Raw genomic sequence first — 26,789 nt, forward strand, 5'->3', positions numbered from 1 at the left:
TGTTTAAGACCCAAAATGCATTTTGGAAAGAAAATAAAATATTAAAAAATGAGAATAGATTGCTAATTTCTGTATATAATTCTTCTGTCTCGGGTTTAATAAGTAAAAAAGCCCACATTGTGAGTAGTGGAATAAGGAAACGCAATAAAAACAGTAGACGAGAAGCTTAAAAAATGAAATTTTTAATTATTTAAATGTCTACTAACCTAATCCGGGTTATAAACAAATTCGTTGCTGAGTAAAGCAATTATATTTTTAATTAAAATTAATAATTATTTTCTGTAGTAAACATTATTAATAAAATCACAATCGATTTTATAGAGTTAATCACAGGTACCACGTGACGTATCTCCCACTTTGAGAGTAAAAGTTAGAGAGAGAAGTTGTTTGTCGATATTTACGAAAAACACGATTGGTCGATGGAAATTATACGGAAACGCCTCGTTCAATTGCACAATAAGTGGATGTGACGTTTTACGTTGGAGCCAAAGAATCCCGTCCAGTGCCATCCCGACGCGGTGTCTGTAAGTAGGCTCGTGTGGCTCGATGATAAAATTAAGGATAAAAATTAAAATATAGTATTTTAGAATATTTAAAATTTAACAAATTTATGACTAAAATAATCGCTAAAATTTACTATAAAAAGCTAACTTTAATAATTGGAGATTATACTTTCTGGAGATAATTTTAGTAACTAGTTTACAATTTCAAGGAAATCTTCGTTCTTGTCTCTCTTTTTTTCTAATTTTAAAGGCTGTGGGGGTTTAATTTTTATCGTAAGAATGAAATTAGTTATAAGACAAATAGCGATTTTAATTGATTTATTAAACTATACGCTTAAATTATATTAAGCATTACTTAATTAAATAATTCAGCGTGTAATAACGTTCTTTCCAACGCTCCCAGAATTCGCCATAAAATATAGAAGCGTTGAAATTAATTACCTAATTAGCATTGCAGTAAAAACCTGTATAAACCGGAATCGCGCCGTACCGAATATTTTTTCCCGGTTTGACAAGTGTTCGTTTTGAACAGGTTTTTTTTTAACATAAGAAAGTTTTCTCCATTTCGAAGAATTTTCCTCGTTTAGGCGGGTTTTCGTTTTATTCGGGTTCCGTTTCGGACAGGTTTTACTGTATATAATATATTATATTAAACGCTACAGCGGACTGTAAAGTACAGCTGTATCGCTAGGTTCGGTTTTATATGTAATTATTATATTATTATATTCTGTTTTTGTTAATAAACGCATTTTCGAGGAAAATCTGTAATATAGAGGATCAAATTTGGCGTTAAATAATTTAAATTTTGTTGGATAGAGCTTAACTTTAAATGCGATGCGAATGTTACATAAATGTATATTTTAATCAATATAATCGATAGCATTAGTGTTTGTGTTTTTGGTGATCGTTTCAAATACGAGCGTTGTGGCCATAGTTTTCTAAAAATAAAATGGCGTAGAAACTTGCATTAGTCTGTTTGGCAACATTCCAGATAATACTTAGAATTTTGTTGTGTGATCTCTCTTACTTTCCTGTCTTTTATAGAATGTAACGTAGAGAAAGTACGGCGTTTGATCAAATTTTGCCCCCTTCCCATTTTTGCTTTCTCTATTTTTTGACGTTTCGAGAGCTCAAAAATGTGAAAAAGAAAAAAATTATAAAATTGTGTGTCGTCGTTTATTTTGCATCATATCGCCGATGTTTCGTCTGAAAAACAGGTTTTGGCCTTGATGTATTTAATGTATTTAATCGGTAGGCCTATTTAATTAAATAAATGAAATAATATAATGGCTTATCAACAAAGTTTTATTAAACATTTTTTAAAAGTAATTTAATTTTACACTCTTAATTATTTTTAACGTCTATGTAAGAATTTTATGTTTAATAAGATTTACAAATTATGTTTTAATTAATTAACTTTTTTGTATTGAAACATATTACAAGAGAGTGTGTTTAACATCTTAACACGAAACTATTGTAACTGAAATTATTTTGTAATGTAAGAAAAATCTGGTTAGTTACATAAATAATCAAGGACGTAACAAAAGTTTTATAAATCCTTTGACTTAATTTTACTGTCTTTCGGCATTACGGTGACTCTCCCATTAATACTCTATACAGATTTTAATCTTGGCTGCATTATTATTATTTTAATTTTATAATTAACATTAGACAAGAAATATAACTTTAGATAAGAAGATTAAATTAGAAATATAACTGTGGAGACTCCAGTGTATCTTAGCTATTTACTTTTACACACCAATCATTGATCTAGGATCCAGCACTTGTCATTACATACTCGAATTATGTATTGAAAATAATTCTTCGCATCGTGATCTCGTATACAGATATACAGTGTATATATAGCATTGTCGAAGTCTTGTTTAATATAGTAAATTCATGTTCTGTGCAAGATATTCTTGTCGCCCAATTATAATTTTCTATACAGAATTATTCTGTAATCAGCTGGCAATAATTCTAATATTGAGGGGAAAAAACAAACATTTTAACATCTCTCCCAGGTCTCGAGCATTCTACGTCGGCGCAACACATCATATTTTCAAAATAATACTCTTAAAACTACAAACAAACAAATGCAACACTAATTCTGCGATAAATTTCAGATAGCTGATCCAGAAAATGGCCCCCGTATGTCACGAGGCGAGCTTTTAACCAATCACCGTACAAATACATAACACAATAAATGACCAAACTCTTTATCTACGGCTCCGCTTTAACTGTAAATTATGAGTGCCGGGAAAGTCTTTTATGAATTACGGTATAAGAAAAATATTGTATTCACTTATGGTTCGCCTCGGTTAATCGGAGCTCGGATAATCGAATTCTACCATGTTTAGATATATTGAAATGGACTCCCATTGCCGTGGCTCTCAGCCAATGAGAAGGGGCATGGCATCTTAAAAAAACGCTCTTGTATTAGTTCGATTTTGGAATTGTTTGAGCCTAGGACTGTTTGTAAAATGCTTCGAGATTTCGAACGTCTGATTTATTGTGTATATCTCGTTATAGGCCTATATGTCTGTATTCTCAGCCAAAGATCTAGAATTACAAGTTAATGTTTCGAGTTTTCGTGGCCTGTAAAATGTAGAAAACGTTAATAGGAGTATTTTATACGAGGAAAAGTCGCGAGCCACGATCCTGTAAGCGTTGACACGTGACTGTTCAGTCAGTGAAATAGTGAAATCCGCAGAAAACTCGTCGACGTTTGCAATGAGTTTACGATGTCGTGCAAATGTAGAGAAAATAATGCGAGATGTTTCCTGAAAGACGAGGAAACATTTTTGAGGAACTCGACCCGGTTGTCCCGCTAGTGCTAATAATGATACAGTTACAAAAGTGAACGAAGTGATCCGAACAGACGGAAGAAATAGTTTTGTGAGGTCGCGACATCATCGGCCATCACTTATCCATAAAAATTTTAGCCTAGGCCTATAAGTTTTCGTGGATGAGTGATGAACGATGCAGATTGAGAATTGGCTCGCATTTTGGGAAGTCTAATGCTGTATCACTAAGAAGGACGAAGGATTAGCTTTCTCCATCGATATGTGATAGCAGATATTTTTTGTCCATCATTATATCTCAGAATTCAAGCGGGCATCCATGGAATAGGAACACGCGAAATTTCCAGTAGGAAAAATATTGTCACCCCATCAACGTACAAAGTGCTCTTGACTGTTCTAGGATGTAATAGATATTCTGCCGATCGATTCTTGGGCAACCGTTAATCTCACTCGATACCGAAATTAACGATTCGACAAAAGCATACTGGACTACTGTTCAGTTGGTGCCATCCTTCTCTATGACGATGCCCGTTCCTATTCTTCTGTACAAATATAGGCCCAAATTACCGAATTGGGTTGAAAACATCGTCTGTCCTATTTGGCATCCAGCAACTTTTATTTTTTCCGACGTGGGGAGGGAGTTTGTTCGAAAACACGATCTTTTAACTACGTTGAGTCTAAGGCCGCCGGGAAGAATGTTAAGTACCTCCAGCTCTTAATTGTTTGAACAAGGATTCGAATTGGTGCCATGCTGGAACAAATGCACGAACGTCGAAGAGAACTGCGTTGAGAAATGGTGGAACAATATCGCTCTCTCGAAATACCGCTCTTCGCGGGTCAATAAAGTAGTAAAAAATTACAAACCAGAGAAACTTATTTACTGAACGACCCATGTAGTTTATTCTCCGTTTAAAAACTCAAAACTAATCAATAAATTATTAATTTTTCGTGTTAAACGTACTCGTAGAAACTAGTCGAGTGGATTTTCGAATTTTGATTTTTATATTTAAAAAATGAACTGAAAATAGATTTTTACAAAAATAAAACTTGACTATAATTGATAAGAAGCAAATATAAAGGACTAATTTGTATTTTTTATTTTTATTTTTTCCTCTTTTAAGGATGAAAATTTTATTATATTTATAAGCATTGATGCAGCAGTTATGCACATATTAAGAGTATTTTAAATTTAGTAAGTTAACTGGAATATATGACGATACGTATGATTTATGTTTAGAGGCTGCTAGAACCAGGTTAAAAGTTCAATTGCATTCGTGCTGATAAACGAAATTCAGTGTTATATTAAATAAATTAAAATAATTTTGTACATAATATATTAATATTTTTTATTGAAATGCAGTTCTGTAAAATAGATGATAACGACGATTAGTTGTTACGTGACACAATAAGAAATGGTGTCATTCCTTCTCGATCTGGTTTTCGAATTATTATGTTGAGAATTGTCCTCTCTTAACGTGCACGTATGTTGCTGTGATAACTTTGTTTCAACGGACAAGTAGCGACGAAAGTAAGTAGACAAAAATGAGAGAATAGTTTTGTTTTAGCTGCAATTTTTATCTAAAAATAATAATAATAATTTCACAAGCTTATTTAAAAAGAGCAGTTTTTTAAATTCAAAATAACTTTCCTTTCACTTTATTTTAATTGAAAACATTAATGAGGTTGCGATAAACTTAGGAATAAAAAGTAACCTATATTTAATTATGTTCAAATAATTCAATAAATCGTATTATTATAAAATTAATTAAATAGAAAAGAATAACTGGTATTTTTTCCTGTACTTCTGTTTTTATATTTTATTTACTTTTTGTGGAATTTTCTTCTTTATTCTAATAATGGATTTCGTAGAATGCAAGAAGTTTGTGAACTATACTATTTATTACTTGCTGTTTTTAAATCGTGGAAACTAAAATTAAATCTTAGCAATATTTATGATGAAATATATTGGGATACATTATATTTCATTACGCTACTGTAGCTTAGAATGTAAACAGTGAAACCCGTGTAAACCGGACTCGTACGGTACCGAATATTCGTTGTGGTTTGGCAAGTTTCCGTTTTGGACAGGTTTAAAATGTAGTCAGACAGACTTAAGAATTAAAGCCACAAACTATTTAATATTTTAATAAAAATATTAAACAATTTTAAGTTTATCTGGTTACAAACATTAGCTTCTTCGAGATATTTTTAAGCAAAAGTTTATTTGGTATCAATTATATTAGCATATTCGTAAAGTGCTATATCAGCAACTGTTCATTGATCCTCACGAGCAGTAGTAGACTTACATTGATCATATTCAATAAATTAAATTAAATATTAATTAGACAGAAAATAATCTCATTTATCATTCTTTTCATCATATATACGAGTAATATAAAAAAATCCAGCTAAAAATTGCTTAACTTTCCCGGTAACATTTGGTGACGCCATCTGTTATAATATTTGTTTTAAAAACTTTTATATTTTTAACTATTATAAAATGACAAAAAGCTTAATTTTGAGGATATCGACGGGTTTTATAAAAAATTATAAATGCTAATAACGAGTAAAATCGTCATTAAGTGTCCGATTTTATTGGAGATACACACGACCTTTAATCATCAAAATTTAATAGCACCAATCCCCCCAATAAACAAACCTCCCTGCAAAATTTCAGAAATTTTCGACAAAAAAAAAACAGGAGTTATTTACCTTCAGTGTGAACAAAATTGTTTCCCCCACACATACTAATATCCAGAACTTACCCCCGAATTTCTTTGCATTTCTCGTCGTTTCAAGGTTTCCCGAGTCCAAAAATATAAAAATCTGGGGGGGGGTCACTTTTTGACCGATTGCCATACTTTCTCTTCGTTATATATAACAGCCGGGAAAGTAAAATTTATTTGTGTTAGATAATAACTTATGGGAACCCCCGGTAGTCTTTGCTGAACACGCCCACCAGTGAACGAGTGGATAAAACTGCTGAAGACTGGTAGTTAGTCGCGGGTTTGCGTCTGGCCAACGGGCTGGCTACGTGAAGTTTTCCGGGTTTTCTTCACGTTAGTAACACTTCGGTAGGGGACAGTTTACCATAAAAGTCTTCCCGGTAGTCATCCCCCTCAGTAGATCGCTCGAGTGTCGTGTTGCTGTATGAAATAAACAAACACCTAGAGTATCGTTGCGGCAACTGTACGAAGCCCGACCAGCATTTGCCAGATGATGACGTCATAAAATTGACGTGTATTGTTATCAAATTCCATCCAGTGTCTGGTGGCGCCTGATTCCCAGTCCGAACGGAGCGTGCGCTGATGTGAGGCCATCTGGTGGTGAAACTGTGCCAGATCAGACCACATTAGTCAATTTTAATAACGACCTCGTAGAAACAAGTGTGATTAGTAAAGCTATAGAAGATACATTTATTGAATTTATACTATAATGTAAGTTTCGTGGGAAAAGTGTATATTTTAAGTTTTACTCATAATTTGCGAAGTATAGGTAGCGTGTTTAGTGTTTAAAACTTATTTTTTTTAAATGTAGGCTTATATCTTGACCTCGAATTTTTAAATATTACCGTAGCATAATTAAATTATTTTAATTATTCTATTCGTGCACGGTAACGCGACACGTGGGCGATCTACCGACGGAGAATGGGAGGCTTTTTATGGGAAACTAGTCCCTATTTAGGTGTTAATAACGTGAAGAAAACCATCATGTGCTTGCCACATGGAGTTTTCATGTGACAAGCATGTTGGAGAGACGCAAACCCGCGATTAGTATTCGGTGGTTTTGCACAGTCGGCCACTGGTGGGCTTAATATGTTTTAAGGTCAGAATATTCTATTTAATTACGAATGTAACAGTAGAAAAGAAATGCCACCCTAAAAATAACATTCCAAAATTTATGATTTAACCTCAGTTTGACACAAAAAACAAGCACAATTTTTATTTTCGTTACTTGCGACCTCGTTTTTAGTATGAGGTTTCTGAAATAAAGAATTACTTTTAAAAAGTATTTCAATGAAAAACAAACTTGATAAGGAAAAAAAACAGAGCAAAAAGAGCCTCGAAATCAAATATTTTATTACTTTTAATCTCTAAAAAGTCAAAAGTTTGAATAAAAAGTTAAAAAACACACGCACACAAATTCACCTTCACTTTTTATAAAATCCGACCTTCAAAATTCATTAATGGGAGTTTTATTATTATCTTTCTCTATTGTTTCGAATTTTCCATTTGATAAAAATTCTATTAAGTCTACCCAAAAGAAAAATTTGGAATTCTTTCTACTTCATTTATTAAAGCTGCTGTGATTTTATTTTAATTAACAAATTTAAATATTATGACTGGAAGTCTCCAACTTTTTCGCCCACCAAACAAAATAAAACGATTGTGTTGACGTTTTCCTGTCCCTCCTTTTTAAAATATTTTAAATTATATATTCTGGATAACAGTAAAATTACTGCGCTTCTATAACTTTACTTCCCCGCTCTGTTATACGGGGGTGCAAAAGTAGGTATACAGTTGAGTATTTGAGAAATACAAATGCTTGGTGTTCTTTGTCATTATTTTTATTATTAGCTTTTATTAGTTCCTATTACTTATTTCTGATTTAATTTCTACATAAAAATAAATGTTTTTTCTTCCTATTTTCTCCCTTTATGTTTTTTTCCGTAAAAACAACTGTATACCCACTTTTGCACCTCTCTGTATATAACAGGGGAAACTATGGCGATTAGTCAAAAACTGATCACCCCCACCCAAGATTTTTACATTTTTGCACTCGTGGGACCTCGAAACGTCGAGAAATGTAAAAAAAATTGGGGTTTTATTCTGTATGTATGGATGTTAGTGTGTGTGTTGTACGGTTACGTCAGCCTGTTTGAAGCTTAATAACTTTTGTGTCTTTCGTCGAAATTTTCTGAAATTGTGCAGGGAGGTTTGTGTGTTAGGGAGATTGATGCTAGTAAATTTTGGTGGTTAAAGGTCGAGTGGTTAGGGAGATAGAGGGGGGGTTGTCTGTCGTATCTCGGGTGGGGTCGGACTTAATGATAATTTTACTCGTTACTAGCATTTACATATATTTTTAAAATAAATCTCTACCTTTTAAGATCCTATTGGAAACATGTACCAAATACTGTAACTTATATCTATCTCCCTGTTCTGCTGTCAATTTTATACACGAAGAAATTTTGTAGTGTCTTAAAGTAAGAACATCAACTTCATTTGCTGATATTTTATAATAAATCTGCCCAAAACGGAAACCTGTCTAAACAGATAAAATTCTTCGAAACTGAGCTATTTCTTATGTTAAAAAGACCCGAATAAACGGAAATGTGCTAGACGGAAACATATTCGGTACCGCTCGGGTCTGATTTACGCAGGTTTTACTGTATTATAATGTATTTTTTTCTTACGCTTTTCTTCGTACAATTTTTATAAAACACTTTTAAGTTCATTTCTGTATAAATAAAGCTTTTAAACGTTCGAGTAAAGCTGTCCTTAAATTGTGGAATAAAATTTTCCATTAAATTTTTTCATAGGAAAATTTGAATCTAATCTCTCTCAAATTCGTTATAATTACAATTTTATAAAATCGATAATTAATATATCATGAAATAATTTAGAAAATTTGATTTCTGACATTTTAAAAACGTATTTATTAAAACCAGTTGATTTTATATTTTCGATGATAGGAATCGTCAGTTTTCTGCACACGGTGATTCTAAAGCCTTTAATTTATTTAGAAATAAATTTTATTCATTTAAAAATAATATTAATCGCTCGTGATTTTCGTAACGCAGTCTGACTTCTGATATTCAAAAAGTCCAGCAATTCCTAGCCGTTTCGGCTGTTATAAGATATTTTTAAAATGTCTACGTGGTTAATTATTATAAAATGGCAAAAAGCTTAATTTTGCGGATAGAGATGCGTTTTATAAAGAAGAAAAAAGTCGGGGATTCAAATACTTTCCCTCGTTACGTATGCCTAACATCTAAGAAAGTAAAGTGGTTTTTAAGTAGAACTTACGCTTAAGTGTTAGATGACATCTGAAAAAATTTTATATTCATACATTCCGTTTCCAAAAATCTACTTTATCCGTAAATTCTGGAATAAACTTTTCAAATTTTTCTTTAATTGCTTCTTTTTTTTATTAAACTTTCGACTAAAATCTGATATTTATAAATCGTGAGATATATATACAACAAATATCATAAAACCGATCTGAAATGTCAAATTCTCTATTAATCCGCACTGTTATAATATTACGCTATTGTGCTAATAATGTATTTTATTGAATAATAGGCCTAAACTCCTCGTAGAAAATTTTGTCAGTGTGATAAGCCATACAGAACGATTGTGTTTAATAGCACGAGTATTGTATTATTATTATAAAGTATAAGTAAATATTAATTGAAGAAGCGTGAATAATATCATTACACTATTTCATTCGTTACCGCTTTCGTAAAACTTTCAACGAGATATTTTTTTCTGTATTTTGATAGCACCTTTATTACTTCTTGCTCTAAATTGAAATTTACAGAAATTAAATACTTTAAATCCTCTTCGCTGAAAGTGTCCGAGGTTATCAATAATTTTCTTCGCTAAATAAATGAAATGACACCCTGAAAAGAGACTTGTTGATCAACCATTCTAAATTTATGGAACCAAATCCGTCGTACGTATTTTAAAACTCCGATTCTTGGATTATTTCATTCGTATTTTAAATAATTGATTTAAAATAAGCCAATGGACCAGTATTTGTAGTACTTTATCAAGAAACATGTATGAAAAGCTTGTTTATCTTATTTTCTTTTCTTAAAATCTTCTATGTTTTTACTGTAAGGAAGAGAATATTAGATTGATATTAAGTGTATTATTAAACGTATTTGCCATTTTATATATATAAAATGATGCGGTATATAGACTTATATATATAAAGATGATAAATAATGGAAAGTATTTACATATACACATTATATATATATATATAGACACAACACTACACACACAACAAACACAAGAAACACAACGCAGAAGTCCATTCGCAGATATTCACATTACATTTTTCTAAGGAACCTTTTCTTCAAATACAGACACTAATTACTAATGAAAATATATGTAACAATCTCTGTATAAATCTGATTTAAAATACGTAAAAAATTTGCCTAGTAATTTAGAAAAGTATTTAAAATTAATATAACACTGCATTTTTATATTTGCTATACTATTTTGAATGTTTAAGCTAGAGACTAAATCATTTACAATTATATTTTAAATTATTCACTTTTTGAACTGAAAACAAGCGTGTAATTCGATAAAAATATTATTTATTTTAATTATTTTAATACTTTTAATTCTGAGATTTTTGCTAAATATAATACTTCTTTTACAGATGGAGTACAGTGAAAGCGAAGTTAAGTATCTTCGTCATCAGATCTAATGATTTATATTGTAATGCCATTCGTACCTGTTTCTAATGTCTCAAATATTATACAGATAATTCTTCATCATGCTTTTAAATAAAATATTACGACGATACATAAGATCATCTGTCGCTCGCTCTTTCTTGAAGCTTGCGGTATTGATAATCTGTGTTATATTTTTATGGAACGTTTATATATATTTCATCGAATGGAGTTTCTTTTATACACATTTTATGTCTATGGAAGATCATTTGTCGACTTCTTCACCGTGCGATATACCCACGCCGGATCCTTTTGATGAATCAATTATGAAATACGTAGTGGTGAAAGAGCCTCTAAAATGTAAATTCGTTCAACCCGATCTAACTTACTTAGATTACCGTGGAGTACTTCATCTAAATCAGTCGTCTGTGGCCAGTCATCGTCTAGAAGATGATTTAAGTTGTCGTTATTCAACTTTCACGCGGAGTTCCATCGATGATGATCATTTAGTGTACGATCCTGAAAAGGTATTATATGGAGAAGAGAAGATCCTAGAAGGAAGAGAATTTGTGGCTGTTAACTGCAGCTATAAAGGAAAACTTATATATCGAAATTATCACGCTTATGTGCCTAAAAAGAAAACGGGAATCAACATTAATAACAATATGAATGCCTTTAAACCTCAGGTGTTCATACTAGTAATCGAATCGATGTCCAGATTGAATATGATTCGTAACATGCCGAAAACCTACTACTATCTCACGGATAATATGAAAGCCGAGGTAAGGAGTTGTCTCAAATATTAATTAAATTGATTTTGAATGATAAACATAATTCATTGTTATAATTTTTAAAACGGCGATAGCTTAAAAATTTCATTTTTATAATGTTTCACACGGGTGTTTAAACTCGAGACTCGTCATTTATTATCGTGTCCATTCACTATTGCACGTATTATTGTTATTGCATTGTTCGTGAATTTCATTGACGAAAAATTATAGTCCGCGCATCGAAAGAGTAGATACGAAGAGTCTATGTCCGATGAAAGGATGGGAAGAGTCAGCGAAGTCGACACACGAATCGTAGTAATAAAATTTGTAAAAGAATTTAAAAAATATATAATTATTTACGAGAAAGGTAGTGCAAAAACGTTTTAAAAACGTAAAAACAAAACAGCTGAGAGATAAGATCCATTTGTAAATTCTCACACGTCTCCTTCCGTTCCTTTTATCTAACGAGACCCTTGCAGTTCAGCTGACTCGTGTCTACTCTTTCGCTGCGTGAACTATAGTCGAATATTATGAGATATTTGAGCTGCAATTTGAAAAAATTGTAGACCTATACATTCCCACTGGCTGTCTGTTCGTCCTTAATCTCCAGAACGGTATTAGATAGATGAAAGTCAAGACCAGACGAGGAAAGCTTGGAGACTAAGAGGCCCCGATTAACTACATATAAATGTGAATTCAATGTTTGCTTCGTGTGTATAACAGCGAACCGCCGAACACTCGTAGTTAGTTTTATACACTCAGACATTGGCGAGCCTGAATTAAAATGTTATTTAAAACTTAGTTTTGATTAAGAGGAGAGAGTCTAATGTTTCTTTTATGTATAGAAAATATTACCCCTATTGCTGCTATTGTTGCTAAATATTGTTTGAAATGATATACTAAGAATATCGATTTCTGTGTGTATGTATAAATTATATTATATACTATATATACCAGAGGTGAGCAAGCAAGAGTTCAGTGGGAGCCGAAATGTAGGTTTTGCAAAATGCACGGGAGTCGCAGTTCTGTACTGTCGTGGCGGATAGTATGGTAGGGCAGGGAAGGGCAGGGAAGGGCAGGGAACTTGGAAATAAATTACTAAATATTACATATATATAATTACGTGTTTTCACAAAATTGTGGAAATAAAATTGTAAAAATAGTAATAGAAAGCAGAATCGAACACTTTCGGCAAGAGCCGCATTTGCCCGTGTCTGATGACATTAAATCATTTACTAACTTGTGCAGACCGTTTAGGATATTATAATTGATATGACTCTTTATATTAAAGCTTGACACTCCTATTTTACAGCCTTATAAATAACTAAATTGATAGCATGTAAATTAGAAAATGATTTTAAAATTAGTCTTACATTGCATCGTTAAATAGTATTGAAATTTGGATTAAAAAGGCAGACGGCATTTTTATAATTTTAAAAAATACAGAAGAAATCGTCAATTCTGTCACGTTCAAACACCAGCAAGTCTTTCTTTGCAGTGACGACCTTTTATTAGATGCTACGCGTCTCTGCAAAAATATGTTTTTTAATTGAAATTATTTCTTATCATCAGTGAACGTTTTAACTGTTTTACATATTTTTGCAGAGCGTAGCATATAGACCTAACTTAATTGATAAAAAAATCGTCTGTGTTTGTTTCTATCTATCTATCTCCTTCTCAGCACTGTTTAAATCAATTAATAAATAAACACACAATAAGCTCAGCGAATATAAAACAGGTGTGTTTATTTATTAATTGTGTTTGTTTCTAAAAATATAGAAGAAACTGTTTGAACTTAGTTTCTTCTATATGTTTTTTAAATATAAAATTTAAATAAATTTCAATATTAATTTATTTTCTAAACGATTTTTCGGTTCATATACTTTTCTAAAAATAAGTAAAATTATTAAGTTGCCGTTATATTCATTATCATAATGTGTATTGTATTACATACAGACTTGTACAATTTGCGATGTTCCGCGATTCTTTGAAATTGTATTCGAATAAATTTGATAACTCTGCCAAATGGGCGGCCTGTTAATTATCTTAATGTGTTTTCATAAATTCGAGTAACTAGCAGTGTGTGCCCGGTGTTGCTTGGGCTTTCGAGGGGAGGGGTATTTATTGATGAAGTTGGGTTGGGAGACGATAAAAACAATGGTCTTAGTAACTAAAATGTACATTTGTTGACCCGAGTATTACAATAATGAAACTGCAAAAAACACCCACACAAAAAAAAGTTGCTCGTGCGTAAGAAGGGTGGTTGGGGTGGGTTTCGATCGATTTATTCCCCTATTAACTCTTAAACCCTTTGACCGACCCGGACCGAGTTCAAACATTTTAAACTAAAATTATGCGGGAAGATGATTATGTGGCGAAATCCCATATAAACGTGCATAAGTGTATATAGGCCTATAGAGGAAAACTTTCAAATACAGTGTTACGGAATAAAAGATCTGTCAATAATACATCATCGTATAATAATTACATTATATTTTACTTTAATAATGCTAGAATGTTTATCGGAATGTTTTCTCAATATTCATTTATAACATTACTTTATAAGAATGTATGTCATTTCAAATACAGGTTATATCTGGATATCAATCAATCAATCAATCAATCAAGTTTATTAGCGTAGTAGGCATGAGCCTGTTACAAGGGAGGTTAAATATACATTTTTTAGGATAATGTAATCTACAATTTTAGGTAACTTTTAACATTATATTTCCTTTCAATTTATTGATTAGCCATAAGGCTTAATTAACTATTAACACATTGCCTTAATAACCTATTGACAATATTATACAGGCCATAAATATCATTACTATTGACTTTATCTAGTTTCCGTCTTTTGGTTATGACTTCGATCCTTGATAATATTTAAATCCTGTTCTTCCTTCTCGTTACATCCGTAGATTAAGTGTAGTTTTGATAATTTTTTTCCACACTTGGAGCAGGTACACTGATTATATTCTATATATTTATTTGTGATAACTAGACCTTTTTGATTAAGTCTTAACATTAAATGGGAGATTTGAAAGCATATAGTTGTTGATATCAGGGTAGTTAAGGATTATATTATAGTGTGAGTTTTTTCTTTTTCTTATATCTTCATTATCCTGGCTTATTGAATGTTCCGTGGCTTTATATAATAATTGACTGATTCGTTGGTCATTATTTTTGAGATACTCAAATACTAGTTCTATCGAAAATCCGTAAGCATTAAAAATCTTCGATAATTGAGTTATCCAATTCCGTTGAATGTTTATATTTCTAGATCTATTATATAACAAGTGTATTAGTTTAGATGACAAATCTTCTGCATTAATTATTTTTTAAGCCAATTCATGTCTCTCTTCATCAAAATAGTATTAAGTTTGAATCTCTTAAGTTCCAAGCGCAGTGCACTACCTGGCCTATTATATTCCAATCGAAACGTTTTTCGAATGAATATATTTTTTATTTTTTCCAAGTCGTAGAAATTGTTTAAACTCCAGATTGGAGCGGCATAGCACAATGCGTTTATTACTATTGCATCAAAGAGCTGAAAATGAGTTTTGTATATCTGCATATTAATTTGTCTACATATTTTATAATTAAGATTTTGTTGCGAAAATTCAAATTAGTTTGTATTTTTCTGAATTTTTGTCAGCATTAGGAACGATTTCCGATGAAGTTGGTGAAGTATTTTATCGAGTAATATAATATAGTAAAACCTGTCCAAAACGGAACCTGAATAAAACGGAAACCTTCCTAACCGGAGAAAATTCTTTGGAACGAAGCGATTTTCTGTGTAAAGAACCTGTTAAAAATCGTGCCAATACAGTAAAACCTGTGTAAGCCGGTTCACACGGTACCGAATATTTTTCCGGTTTGGCAGACTTCCGTTTTGAACAGGTTTTACTGTATTTTACCCGTTGTTACTATAGATATGAAAATTTCATCTTCATTAAAATTTTATTAATTATTTCTGATTTTAAACTCTGTTTTTAATTAATGGCAAAGCATTAACGTATATTCTTGTATACATTTTCAGATTCTAAAAGGAATGACAAAAGTAGGAGACAATAGTTTTCCAAATATGGTTCCATTTTTAACTGGTCGAAAAGTGGGGCTGTCACAGCAAGAATTCCCGGGAAAAGATTGTTCGGGACCGTTTGATGATTGGCCATTTATTTGGAAGAATTATTCCAAGGCAGGGTACGTAACAGCACTAACTGAAGATAATCCGGAATTTACTCTGTTCAATTATATATCTAAAGGTTTTCTTAAACAGCCCACGGACTTTTATCCTCGCCCTTTATGGCTAGGTTTATTCCAGTCTCCTTTATTAAAGATGAGTTCTGATTTCTGCCTTGGAAGTGTTACAAGTTATCAGATTCTTTTCAATTGGATAAAAGAATTTGTCATCAAGCACGGTGAAGAACTTTACTTTCTGTTTTCTTTTTACATCGCCATCGCACACAATGACTTTAACGAAGCCCAATTACTGGATAATGATGCTTACAATTTATTGAAAGACCTTAACGAAAAAGGATACTTTAAGAATGCCATTGTCGTTGTTATGGGGGACCACGGAAGTAGGTAAGTTTTATATCGAATAATTGCATTTTAGTATGCGTTGTAACTATTTTAGACACTTTACTGTCATCTAATGATCAATATTATTGCAAAAATGATAATCTGATAATTATTTATCCTTAATTGAAACAGATAAATACAGTAAAACCTGTCCAAAACGGAACCCGAATAAAACGAGAACCGCCTAAACATGAAAATTCTTTGGAACGGAGCTATTTCTTATGTTAAAAAACTGTTCAAAACGGAAACCTGCCAAACCGGAAAAAATACTCTGTATCGTCGATTCCGGTTTACACAGGTTTTGCTGTATTACAAATGGTTTGATATCGTTTAGTGAACCGAAACATGGTTACATATCTTAAAAATGTGACTTTTTATTAACAACTCGGGCATAATTTTTCGTCGAATTTGCTGGATAAACTGCTTTCCTATGAGTATAACAATTGAATAAAAATCAAATACAGTAGCTTTGTATCTCTTTCAAATATTTTATATATGTTGTAGCGCAGCGATCGGCAACCGGTGGTCCGTGGACCGTTGATGGTCCGCGAGAAAACTTGGGTGGTTCGTGGAGAAATTTGGACATTGATCAGCCGAAGGTTACGCGAAGTATTACGAAAGAAATGCAAAATGCTTAGTTGGTTTTTTCACCCATTGAGGGTTTTTTATTCGAATCTAATAACAAAAAACCAAGTGACTGTTATCAATAAATAATGAACAATAAACAATATCGTGAGTGCGATCGTCGTCCTTGGCGGAAAGCGTTAAGGATCCATAAACTTAGTCCAAACGAGCAGCAACGAACTGTAGGCTGGCATTAATTTGTTATAATCAAACACGCCAGTTTCGTATTAATATAGTAAAATCGAACTTTTACCATCGTTATTCTACAGATTTTGTATCGTTTGAAGAACTTCATCATAGTGGTCCGCGGGATTCGAAGTTACGAGTTTAGTGGTCCGTCGGGTCAAAGGTCGCCCACCGCTGTTCTAGCGTATACGAAATCTTGTATTTTCTATAATTTCATGCGAGATCCTTATCCTTAAGGTTTTACGTAACGTAAATATACTTTTAACTTATGAATCTGTCTTTTAGGTTAAATGCAAATCCTTGCAAAATCATAAAAACAATATACAGTAATTTTTGTATAAATGGTTATATGTGCAGTACAGTACAATTATGACACTACACTTATGGAAAAGTGAATTTTTTTTTGTTTTTATATATTTATTCCCTGCTTAGAACAGTAAATGTAACATTTAAAATTGTTGCTAATCATTGCAAATGTCGAGGAAACATCACTATGCAATGTCTTAATTATCTACATATTGATACACTACATATCCACAAGTGTCCAGAAATATTTAATCAAGAGAAATATCAGATAAATTCCCGGTAAATTTGAAGAATATTTTTCAAAATATCTGTAGTCATATAAAATGAGGATGTTTGTTTGTTTGTTTGTTCGTTCGTTACGCACCTCTAGGCCGTTCGACGATTGCTACAAAACTCGGCAGTTACATTAAGATCTAATTTAGATAATATCATAATACTACAGGGGCGAATTTTCTGGTTTGCTTAGCATGCGCCGCACGCTTAAGAGAAAGTTTTAGCTGTCAATATACGTTTTATATGAGAACAAATACGCCAATAATAATTTATTCTAACGCGTAAACTCTCGTATCATTTGTGTTTGCTTTTACATCGACAGCCGGTGGCTAGCCGTTTTAAGTCAGTGCTACGCTTGCGGGAACTCGATCGCTCGCTGGTATAGAGGTTTTCCGCGGCAAACAAGTGCGCGCGCATGACGTCATTGGAAGCATTTAACACGGCCAGATTGTACGGAAAGCTTGCGGTATCCAGTCAGTATTCGCAGGGGCGGATCTACATAGGGACTAATAGGGCTTAAGCCCCGGGCCCACAAAAATTGAATTATTATCGTAAATTTTTAATACTTTTTCATTATAATATACAGTAAAACCTGTCTGTGGCGACCACTCACGGTTCCTTTAAAAAGTGGTCGTCCAATACAGGTGGTGCGCTGTACTACCGTATTTCCGCACGTATTTTGCGCATAGATATAGCTAAAAGCCATATCTACTAGCAAAACTGGAGGCGAGCAAAAAGAAGCGAATTTTTTCAACGATGGAGCTATATTGGTACCGTATTTTCTTCTTATCGGATTACTCGATCAACGGTGGTGGTGGTGATTGTACGAGACAGATTTAATACTGCATTCGCATTTCTCGATTATGATGCGCACTTAATTAGTTCGTTCGCTCCTCCGTTACGTATATTGCGTCATCGATATACAAGCGCCACCACTTTGATATTGGTTTTCGTTAGTTTCATTTTATTTTAACTTTTTAATACATAATATTTTCTTAAGTACAATAAAAAATTATCAATTAATAATAAAACGATTTTATTATTTCTTCTCGTAATACGATTTCATTACATCAATGAAAAAGGAAGGTTGCCTGTAAAACTGATTTTTGCGTTAATGCGTTTATTATTTTTTGAATATTTTGCGTGCAAAAATTACTTGGATATTATTTTTCTAAAAATACTGCGGAAATAAGGTCGGTTGATAGAGAAACTATCAGTCTATATAATCTCGGACAGATAGAATAACAAATGATGAAGTTTTGGAAAGAACGGGGAAAGAAAAAGAAGTTTTAAATACAGTTAAAAGAAGAAAGACGGGGTATTTTGGCCACGTCATCCGAGCAAGTAAATATGAAATTTTGAGAAATATTTTGGAGGGAAAAATCTGTGGAATTAGGTAATATACGTGAATGGAAAAATAAGAAAGCGGAAGAACTCACGCGTAAAGCACAATTGAGATTGTTGTAATAATACTAATCCTACATTCAGAAATGAATACGCAGCCAGAAGATGATGATACAGAAACTATTTATCGCACACGAGCTTCGAAAAAAATAAAAGAATACATAAATTTTATCAAACGATGAGATCGGCCGATTAATTGTATCGTGCACGATATTTTATATCCCTAAGGAAAATACTGTAGGTCTACGGTAAAATAAATTGCGTTTTTCCACAGTTAAACTTCGCCGCTAATTGCCGTTGGGATAAATCATTTTCACTTTCTCCGATAACTTTAATTCCTTTGATGCTAGACTAATTCATTAACACCTGCACCTAATTTCGAGAGTGGGAGAAGTGTCCGAGGTGGGTTCGAACGAGAGTTTAGACTAATTCATTATATTAGGAGGGGGGAACGTTGTTGAGATGGGTTCGAACAATAGTTTAAACGCGGAAGTGGTCGCTTTTTACAGTTGTATGTTGTTTCGGACCAAGAATCGATGCCTTATTTGTGCCCGTGGGCCTCTGACTGTTAAATCCGGCGATGGCTAGAGATAGGCTTATTATTCTTATTATAACTTTCAGCGTGCCCAAAAATTTTGGTCGGGATTCGCCCCTGTAATACCACCCCAAAATATTGATTTCGTTTCTATGTGCTGTACAGTACTAATTAATTTCTGCCTACATCTCACTCGCTGGCTTTACATCTAGCGGAATCTGTTGGCAAAAAAATAAAAAACTAAATATAATTCATAGAAAAAGGGTATAATTAAAATATATATATTATAAAATAAAAGCGTGTAAACATAATAAAAAACTATCAAGAATTATCAGATAAAATTTAGATGTATCGAAAATCCAATAGCTAATGAATTTCTAGAAGAATTATAAAACTAATTATTAAAGTTAAAGAATGTTATCGTTTGAAGACTTCCTCGTTACGTCGGGAATAGAATGTATTGGTTTAATATAATAAAATAACCGAAACTAAAGATGTCGTACAAATTACAACTAAATGTAGAAGATTGATATAGAATGATGAAAGGGATGTATGTTGATTGTCGATATTTTGCATGTAAATTGGGTAATTTTGCCCTCCGAGAAGCAAATATCCGTATCGCATACATTACAGGAAGGAATCAAATAATTCCTCCTTGGATTTATCCAGTAGCAGAAGTGAATCTCTCCCTTACTAAATATAAAAAAAAAAAAAAACTACTCCGAACCATGTATACCAACAGCTGTTCTTAGAACGTCGATCCTGGTACAGTCATATCGTATCTAAGGATGAGTCAAAAACAGCGGGTACACAACTGGACGATAGTCGAGTGGGCGACAGAAACTTTTTGCACACTTAGCAAGAATATGATTTGGCGGACATTTTATTTCTTTTTAGTATTGATAAAATATATATAAATATGTGTATGACTTACGAGGTAGGCGTTATAAGTTATGAACTACGAGTTAGGAGCTATTTCCAACTTGGAAAAAGAAAATGTCTGGGAACAATGTACCGTAGCATCGTTTAATTATGTCAGAAACGGTTAATAAAGCGCATCAAAGAAAAGCGGTTCTTCCAAAACAAATTCTTTCGAAGGATATTTATACGTTTTTGTTTTAATTTTTATTGTATTTAATTTATAATGTAATATATTTTTTAATTTACGTAATTGTCGTCTTTGTTAATTTTGGAGTAGATATCAACTGTCCTTCGAGACTTTTCTATTTACTTGTAAAAATAAATAAAGTATGTAATATGTATAAGTTTGATAATTATAAAATCGTTCTTTTAACTTGTATAACTCGTTTCTTAAAAAAATATTATTTAAATTTACCGGGTCAATAGAAAAGAATGGTGATTTTTATAAAGAAAACAAAAAAAATTTATTCGCGTTTTATTTTGTCACCCAGATGTCCGACGCCCAGTTGACGGTGTTCCTAAAACAGCGATAGTGGCAGCAGTTTTTTCTGTCTCGATGCTGCGCAGGTAGCGAGGTTGCCTGCAGACACAAGTTGTACAGCAGAACTCTATGCAATTACTACGGCACTTCGACATATACAAAGTTACAGCCACTATTACTTATTTCCCAAAATTGTGTGTAGTTCTCTGCACGTAATCTTGAGAAATAGCATAACTGTCCATCCAATTATCAACCGGATGTATTTTTTCCTACAACACCTACACCAATCAGGTGAAGACTAAATTCTTCTGGATTCCTGGACATACTGGAATCCAGGGAAATAAAATAGCAGATAACCGTGCCAAACAGAAAACCACAACCCTACAAACCCGGTTTCTCCATACTATAAAGATATCTATAGTCACGTAAACACATAAACTTCACAAATGGCAAACTGAATGGGACAACCAACTCAATCGATAATAAACATTTATTGAATTGGCCTTGCCAAACACAAGTCCAGTTAACGGAACAATCGAAAAAATTAAATTTAATAGCTGGAATAAGAAGAGACACACAAGACTTACAATCACCTATTGACACAGAATCACAACCAGTATACACTAATTGTCAGACCCAATTTGTTGTCCGTCACACGCATTTAACCTGCTCTCAATACAAGATCAGATAATACCATCTAAAACACCAAACCTTTCTAGATGAAGGGAGAGCGCTGCGTATGCTGCTGGACGACAATGGCCAAATCCAATAGGTCCTCACCAATCTACGAAGCGTGAACTCAATTTTATAGATAGTGGCCATAAATAATTAAAGACTAACATAATATAATAGTTTTGACGTGCCTTAGTACTCTTTTGTGTAAGAAGGTTCTTGTACCAAAAAACAAATCACAAACAGCAACAAAAAACATTAAAAATTAATTTATTCAGTTTTCCTGGATGGAAAGGATCCAGGAAAACTGAATAAATTCCTTTAACTAATTCGTAAATGAAGTTTTTAGCCAGTGAAATGAGTACGAATTTCATCGAATGATAGAAAATTCTAGTCAAATTCCTTCTGATCAAATGTAGTAAAGCCTGTGAAAGTTGGGATTGCACGGGAATTCTAAATAATTATAAGATTAATAATAGATATAGCTCTTCGAGTATCACAAGCCGTCTTAGGAAGGTTTCGCTCTCTTTACTAACATATTGTTAATACAGTACATATCTCACCGTTGGTTTTACTATTTTATAACAGACAAATTATACAAAAATAAGGAGAATTTGTAAATGTTCATGTTCTTATAAATGCCAAATTATCTTTAGATTTGGAAAAGCAGCAATTACTTCGATTGGTCGAGTAGAAGAACGAATGCCTTTATTTTCTATTACTCTTCCGTCCACTCTCGAAGACCAACATCCTCATTTGAGAACGTATTTAAAGAGGAATTCGGATCGCCTGACCACGTGGTTCGATGTCCATTCTATGTTAATGGATATTGTGACGTCGACGTATAAACCAATATCTCCTACTCATATTTGGAACAGTAGAGGATATAGTCCTTGGAGGATGATGATTCCTACTAAAAGGACTTGCGAAGAAGCAGGGATTCCAGAAAATTACTGCGTGTGTGAAAAGGAAACCAAAATACCGCCCACTGATCAGAGATGTTTGGAAGCGGCCAATAAATTGGTACAGCATTTGAATCAGATTTTGGAACCTGTTAAACTGCTGTGTGCCCAGCTTTCATTAAGAAATATTTCCAAGGGAACGGTAAATATTGATTTCGAAAATTTTATTTATATTTTTTTCTTATTTTTTAAAATCATAATGTTAAATTTTGTTTTTGAAATGGCCCACCAGAGTGGCCGAATGGAAAAAAAATCACTCTACACTCCTCTCACCAACAACTGATTAGAGGATTTGCAAAAAATTAATTTTTTTAAATCAAATTTTTACAGAAATTTGAAATTGTGAGGCCCAAAACTCTACGTCTGAGCCGGGTCTGCAGTTTTTCGGGTTTTCTTCACGTGTCTAACGCCTGAATAAGGGTCAATTTCCCATAGAAAATCCTCCTCCTCATTTGAGGGGGAGGGTTATTACGTAGTGAAAGGGATGCTATTACGTGTTGCAGATCGTCACGTGTGGCGTTGCCGTAAACAAAAATAAACCAAACTAAGGACTCTTAACTTTTTTCCTGATCCGGGGAAAATCCCCCCTCTAAAAGATTCCGCATCAAAGCAAGGTGCGGTATTGCAGAACATTCTGCAAATCATCAATTATAATATGATTATTTGTTTTACTAGATACATATTTCTAAATCATCGGTAGGTCTTATAATAATGTAGTATAAAAAATCGTTTATTTCAGGTATTACTGCCGAGTAAATCCACTGCTTATAGAAGAGGCTACGCATTTAAAATGCGTGTCTTAATTTCTGTGAAACCGAGCGAAGCCATATTGGAAGCACTCTTACAGAAGACTGCGTGGTCTACCGAATTTAAGGTCATTGGTGACGTCAGTCGACTTAACAAATACGGTAACCAATCGTCGTGCATTCAACACAGGGAACTCAGAAAGTTCTGTTATTGTAATAATCAATTTACAGATAAAAAGTAATGAAAATTTAAATATATTCTCTTTAAGTCAGTAATTTATTAAATAAAATTTATTCTTATTATAGTAATTAAAATACTTTTTATTAAAATATGAAATATTAACGTAATAAATTTAAATGATTGTAAATAACACTGTTTTTAATAAAAAATTGTAATAAATTTTTCTGAATAAAGTATAAATTGTTAAAGCATAATTGCATTTTAAAGAACTTAACAAGAATGTTCTTAGTTAGATAAATAAATTTAATTATATAGGCCAGGGTTTCCCAAAAGGACTAAAACTTTGCAAATATAAAAAAAATTGTTTAAAAATGTTAAAAATTGTGCACAATTTTTGCTCTGAAATACAAGAAAATTCATTTTAAAAATTATGTAAGAGGCTGTTGCATGTATATATAATATATAGTAAATAATATTGAAGGGGGTCGACACATAAAGAAAAGGTTGGGAACCCCTCATACTGATAGAGTGCAATAACCTTTTAAGGTTTCCTTCAGAAGGTATGGAATAACATGCGTTATATGGATTTAATATACAATTCACTTAATTGCTGTTAACAAATATTTAATGCAAAATACGGTAATTTGCATTCAATATGTTACGAAGTTTTAATAAGCTACATTTAAAAATATTTTGTTGAATGTAATAATGTTAAATTTTATGCTGTTACTTCCTCTTACCTGTCTCTAGGTGAAAATTGAGACCAGTTTAGGTCTCGTGAAAGGTCTGCCCTGGATGGTTTATTCGACAGACTCTGGTCGCGCTTTATCGATGACTAAAATACCCACCCTCATTCTTTCACATTCTTGTTTCCTTTTACCTTACCGCTTCTTAAGTTTTAAATAATTTCCCTTTAAATTTTCTTTTATTCTAAAATTTTGTTTTCCCTTTATTCTTTTTTGAGCGACGATGTTAAAGTCCGGTGTCGCCGACTCGACACTTATATAACTTGTTTTCTGGATGGTTTAACTTAATAAATTTTACATTTTCTTTTTTGGACTATTTCTGGGGCCTCACACTTATAGACTTTTCACAAGGTAACACTTTCGAGTGTACTGTATACGCAGGAAAGTGCTATATGTAACCTGTCGCAGTAATTAAGTGAATATAATATATACTGTATATATTTAAAAATTTGTAAGGATTATATTTAATTTATTTTTTAAAAGTTTTGCCAATAGATGGGGCTACGGGTAAAGCCAGCAAATCGAACGTAGATAGAAATTAATTGATTTATATAAATCAATCAATATTTGAGATATCGAATGATGTACGACATTATCTAAGTTAAAAGCACGTAAACGTAACTGTTGAATTTCGTAGCAATTTGGTCGAACGGCCTAGTAATGTGTAGCGAACAAACAAACAAGCATCCTCATTTATACAATAATGAAAATTGTATGCAAATAAAACCAATTAATGGATTTGTTATGAAATTATAAAAGGAATTTTATAGTTATTACATAATGATAACTAGTGAAAGGGATGTTATTACGTAGTGAATTAATAATAATCTCACTAATCAATAATGAAGCTGGCATAATAATTTTTTAAAACATTCTTTCTATATTTTTATTGACTGGTACCTAAATTAATATGAATTAATTTTTTTACTTATAGTTTCTTCATTATTTATTGTACGTAATAATGATAATTAATGTTCTGAATAAGTAATATGTATGCTAAATATATATAGAAGTCGCCGAGCGTGGGCACTGGCAGAAAATCTACTCCAAGAAGGCAAGCTTAGAGACAAATAATTACATCAATAAATTTTTATTTAATTTTCGGGGTTTTTTTCGCTGCACATTATACAATACAATATTGCATCAAAGCGTTCCACGGTCGAACGAGTAAGGTTACATATCTTGGTTTCTTTAAGGTTATTTGTGGAAGTCTTTACTCGATCCAAGGGAAGGACGCTCGTGCCATAGTTGAAACTGTGATGCGAATATAACAAATATTAAATATGTTAAAATGATTATTTTTAGTTCGTGTGTATGGAAAACAAAATACAAATTTCGAATGGTCGATATTTGCACTAAGATGCAATAACACAATAATAATAATTTTTATAAATTTTAGTAAAATTCCTAATTAACCTATTAGCCATTAACACTTACCGCCATCTGACGATGGTTTTGATAATTAATGGGCACACCTGTTGTTATATCTTAATACGAGAAAAAAATATATTAAAAAAAATACATAGTAATGCATTTTATTATAAATTAAACCACAAATTAAATGAAAGTAAGACTTCTTTGCATCGTTTAATTTGAAGACGAAAACCTGCTAATTGACCAACTGAGGTAACAGGCATAAAGATTATTTACGGTCCGTCTCAGCTATAAAGTTAACTTACTTTTGCTATCCTCGGTATAACAAAATTAGTCGCACGAAAACGTTTAATAATATTGCTTGTAACTAAATTTTGAAGGATTAATTTCAGAAAAAATTTAGGCCTACAACAAAAAAACTTGGTATTTTTACGAATGTTATCAGTGGCTATCGGTGTATCTTTTAGATAGGAAAATCTAAGAATAAATGGCACGTCAATAGTTTATTGAAAATAAAAACAACAATATATCATAATAAATAAATTAATAGGCTGCAACAGAAACAAATAATGTTATTCGGGATACGGTAAAAACGTGCCTGTACCTACGTAAATAAAATATAATGTGCTTTTAAAAATGCATAAGCTTACTCTATACTTTTTTCTATTATTTATTTCGTTGAGGGTCTTCAAATTTAAACTAAAATATTAGTGTCGTAGGGCCTATACATATTGATAAAGAGTTATGTAAAAAGCGTGCTCAGTTATAAAAGACAAATGCAACTGTACTAAAACCGCTTTACTAGGTAACACGCTCGTAGTCTAGAAAGCAAAATCACGAATAATTACATCTAATAAATTTCAACCATATTTTGTAAAAGTTGCTGTATTTCTATTTTCATTGCGTATAGAAACAAATTACATTAATTTTATATTTGATTCCTTGTTACAGATACATTCCGATATGATTCGGTATTCAACTCCAAACCAATAGATGCAACTGTGTTATTTATGACGAAGATGTTAATAATAAATTTATAGAAAGGAATGACAGTGAATAATGAGGAAGCTAAAACATCTTTACGTTTCATACCATCGTGGAAAAGTGCGTAGTTTAGCATTGCACTTTCTTGTTCCAAAAATAAAGGAGGAAAATGCACGAAGACTGTACCCTACAATGGAGAACACTCGCGACAAAGTACTTTGTCATAAATATTTGTTCAATAACTGTAAATCATAAAACATTAAATAGAAAATAACTAGGGTTACGTTCGAATTATTACCAACGTCACCCTAATTGAAGTTTCTAAACTTCA

General features: G+C 32.3%; 1 protein-coding gene across 2 annotated transcripts; it reads left to right on the top strand.

Moving 5' to 3' along the window:
- The first annotated feature begins 328 nt into the window (after positions 1 to 328).
- LOC136990183 (uncharacterized) lies at positions 329 to 26,789 on the top strand. 2 transcript variants are annotated; one of them, XM_067288550.1, is made up of 6 exons: positions 329 to 524; positions 10,697 to 11,491; positions 15,519 to 16,066; positions 22,122 to 22,569; positions 23,167 to 23,411; positions 26,426 to 26,789. In XM_067288550.1, exons 2-6 carry the CDS (start codon positions 10,814 to 10,816, stop codon positions 26,439 to 26,441), a joined length of 1,935 nt encoding a protein of 644 aa, XP_067144651.1. In that variant the 5' UTR covers positions 329 to 524; positions 10,697 to 10,813; the 3' UTR covers positions 26,442 to 26,789. The 2 variants fall into 2 exon arrangements, with proteins under 2 accessions (XP_067144651.1, XP_067144652.1); XM_067288551.1 differs by lacking the exon at positions 329 to 524 and adding an exon at positions 6,724 to 6,741.

The sequence above is a fragment of the Centruroides vittatus genome, unplaced genomic scaffold (assembly GCF_030686945.1).
Source record: "Centruroides vittatus isolate TY-2023 unplaced genomic scaffold, ASM3068694v2 scaffold_861, whole genome shotgun sequence".
Classification (NCBI taxonomy): Eukaryota; Metazoa; Arthropoda; class Arachnida; order Scorpiones; family Buthidae; genus Centruroides; species Centruroides vittatus.

Bases quoted from the DNA above. Each gene is read 5' to 3' on its own strand.
- LOC136990183 (XM_067288550.1), top strand. From the start codon at position 10,814: ATGCTTTTAAATAAAATATTACGACGATACATAAGATCATCTGTCGCT. The intron at 11,492-15,518 runs GTAAGGAGTTGT...ATACATTTTCAG, and splicing joins CGGATAATATGAAAGCCGAG to ATTCTAAAAGGAATGACAAA. The intron at 22,570-23,166 runs GTAAATATTGAT...CGTTTATTTCAG, and splicing joins GAAATATTTCCAAGGGAACG to GTATTACTGCCGAGTAAATC.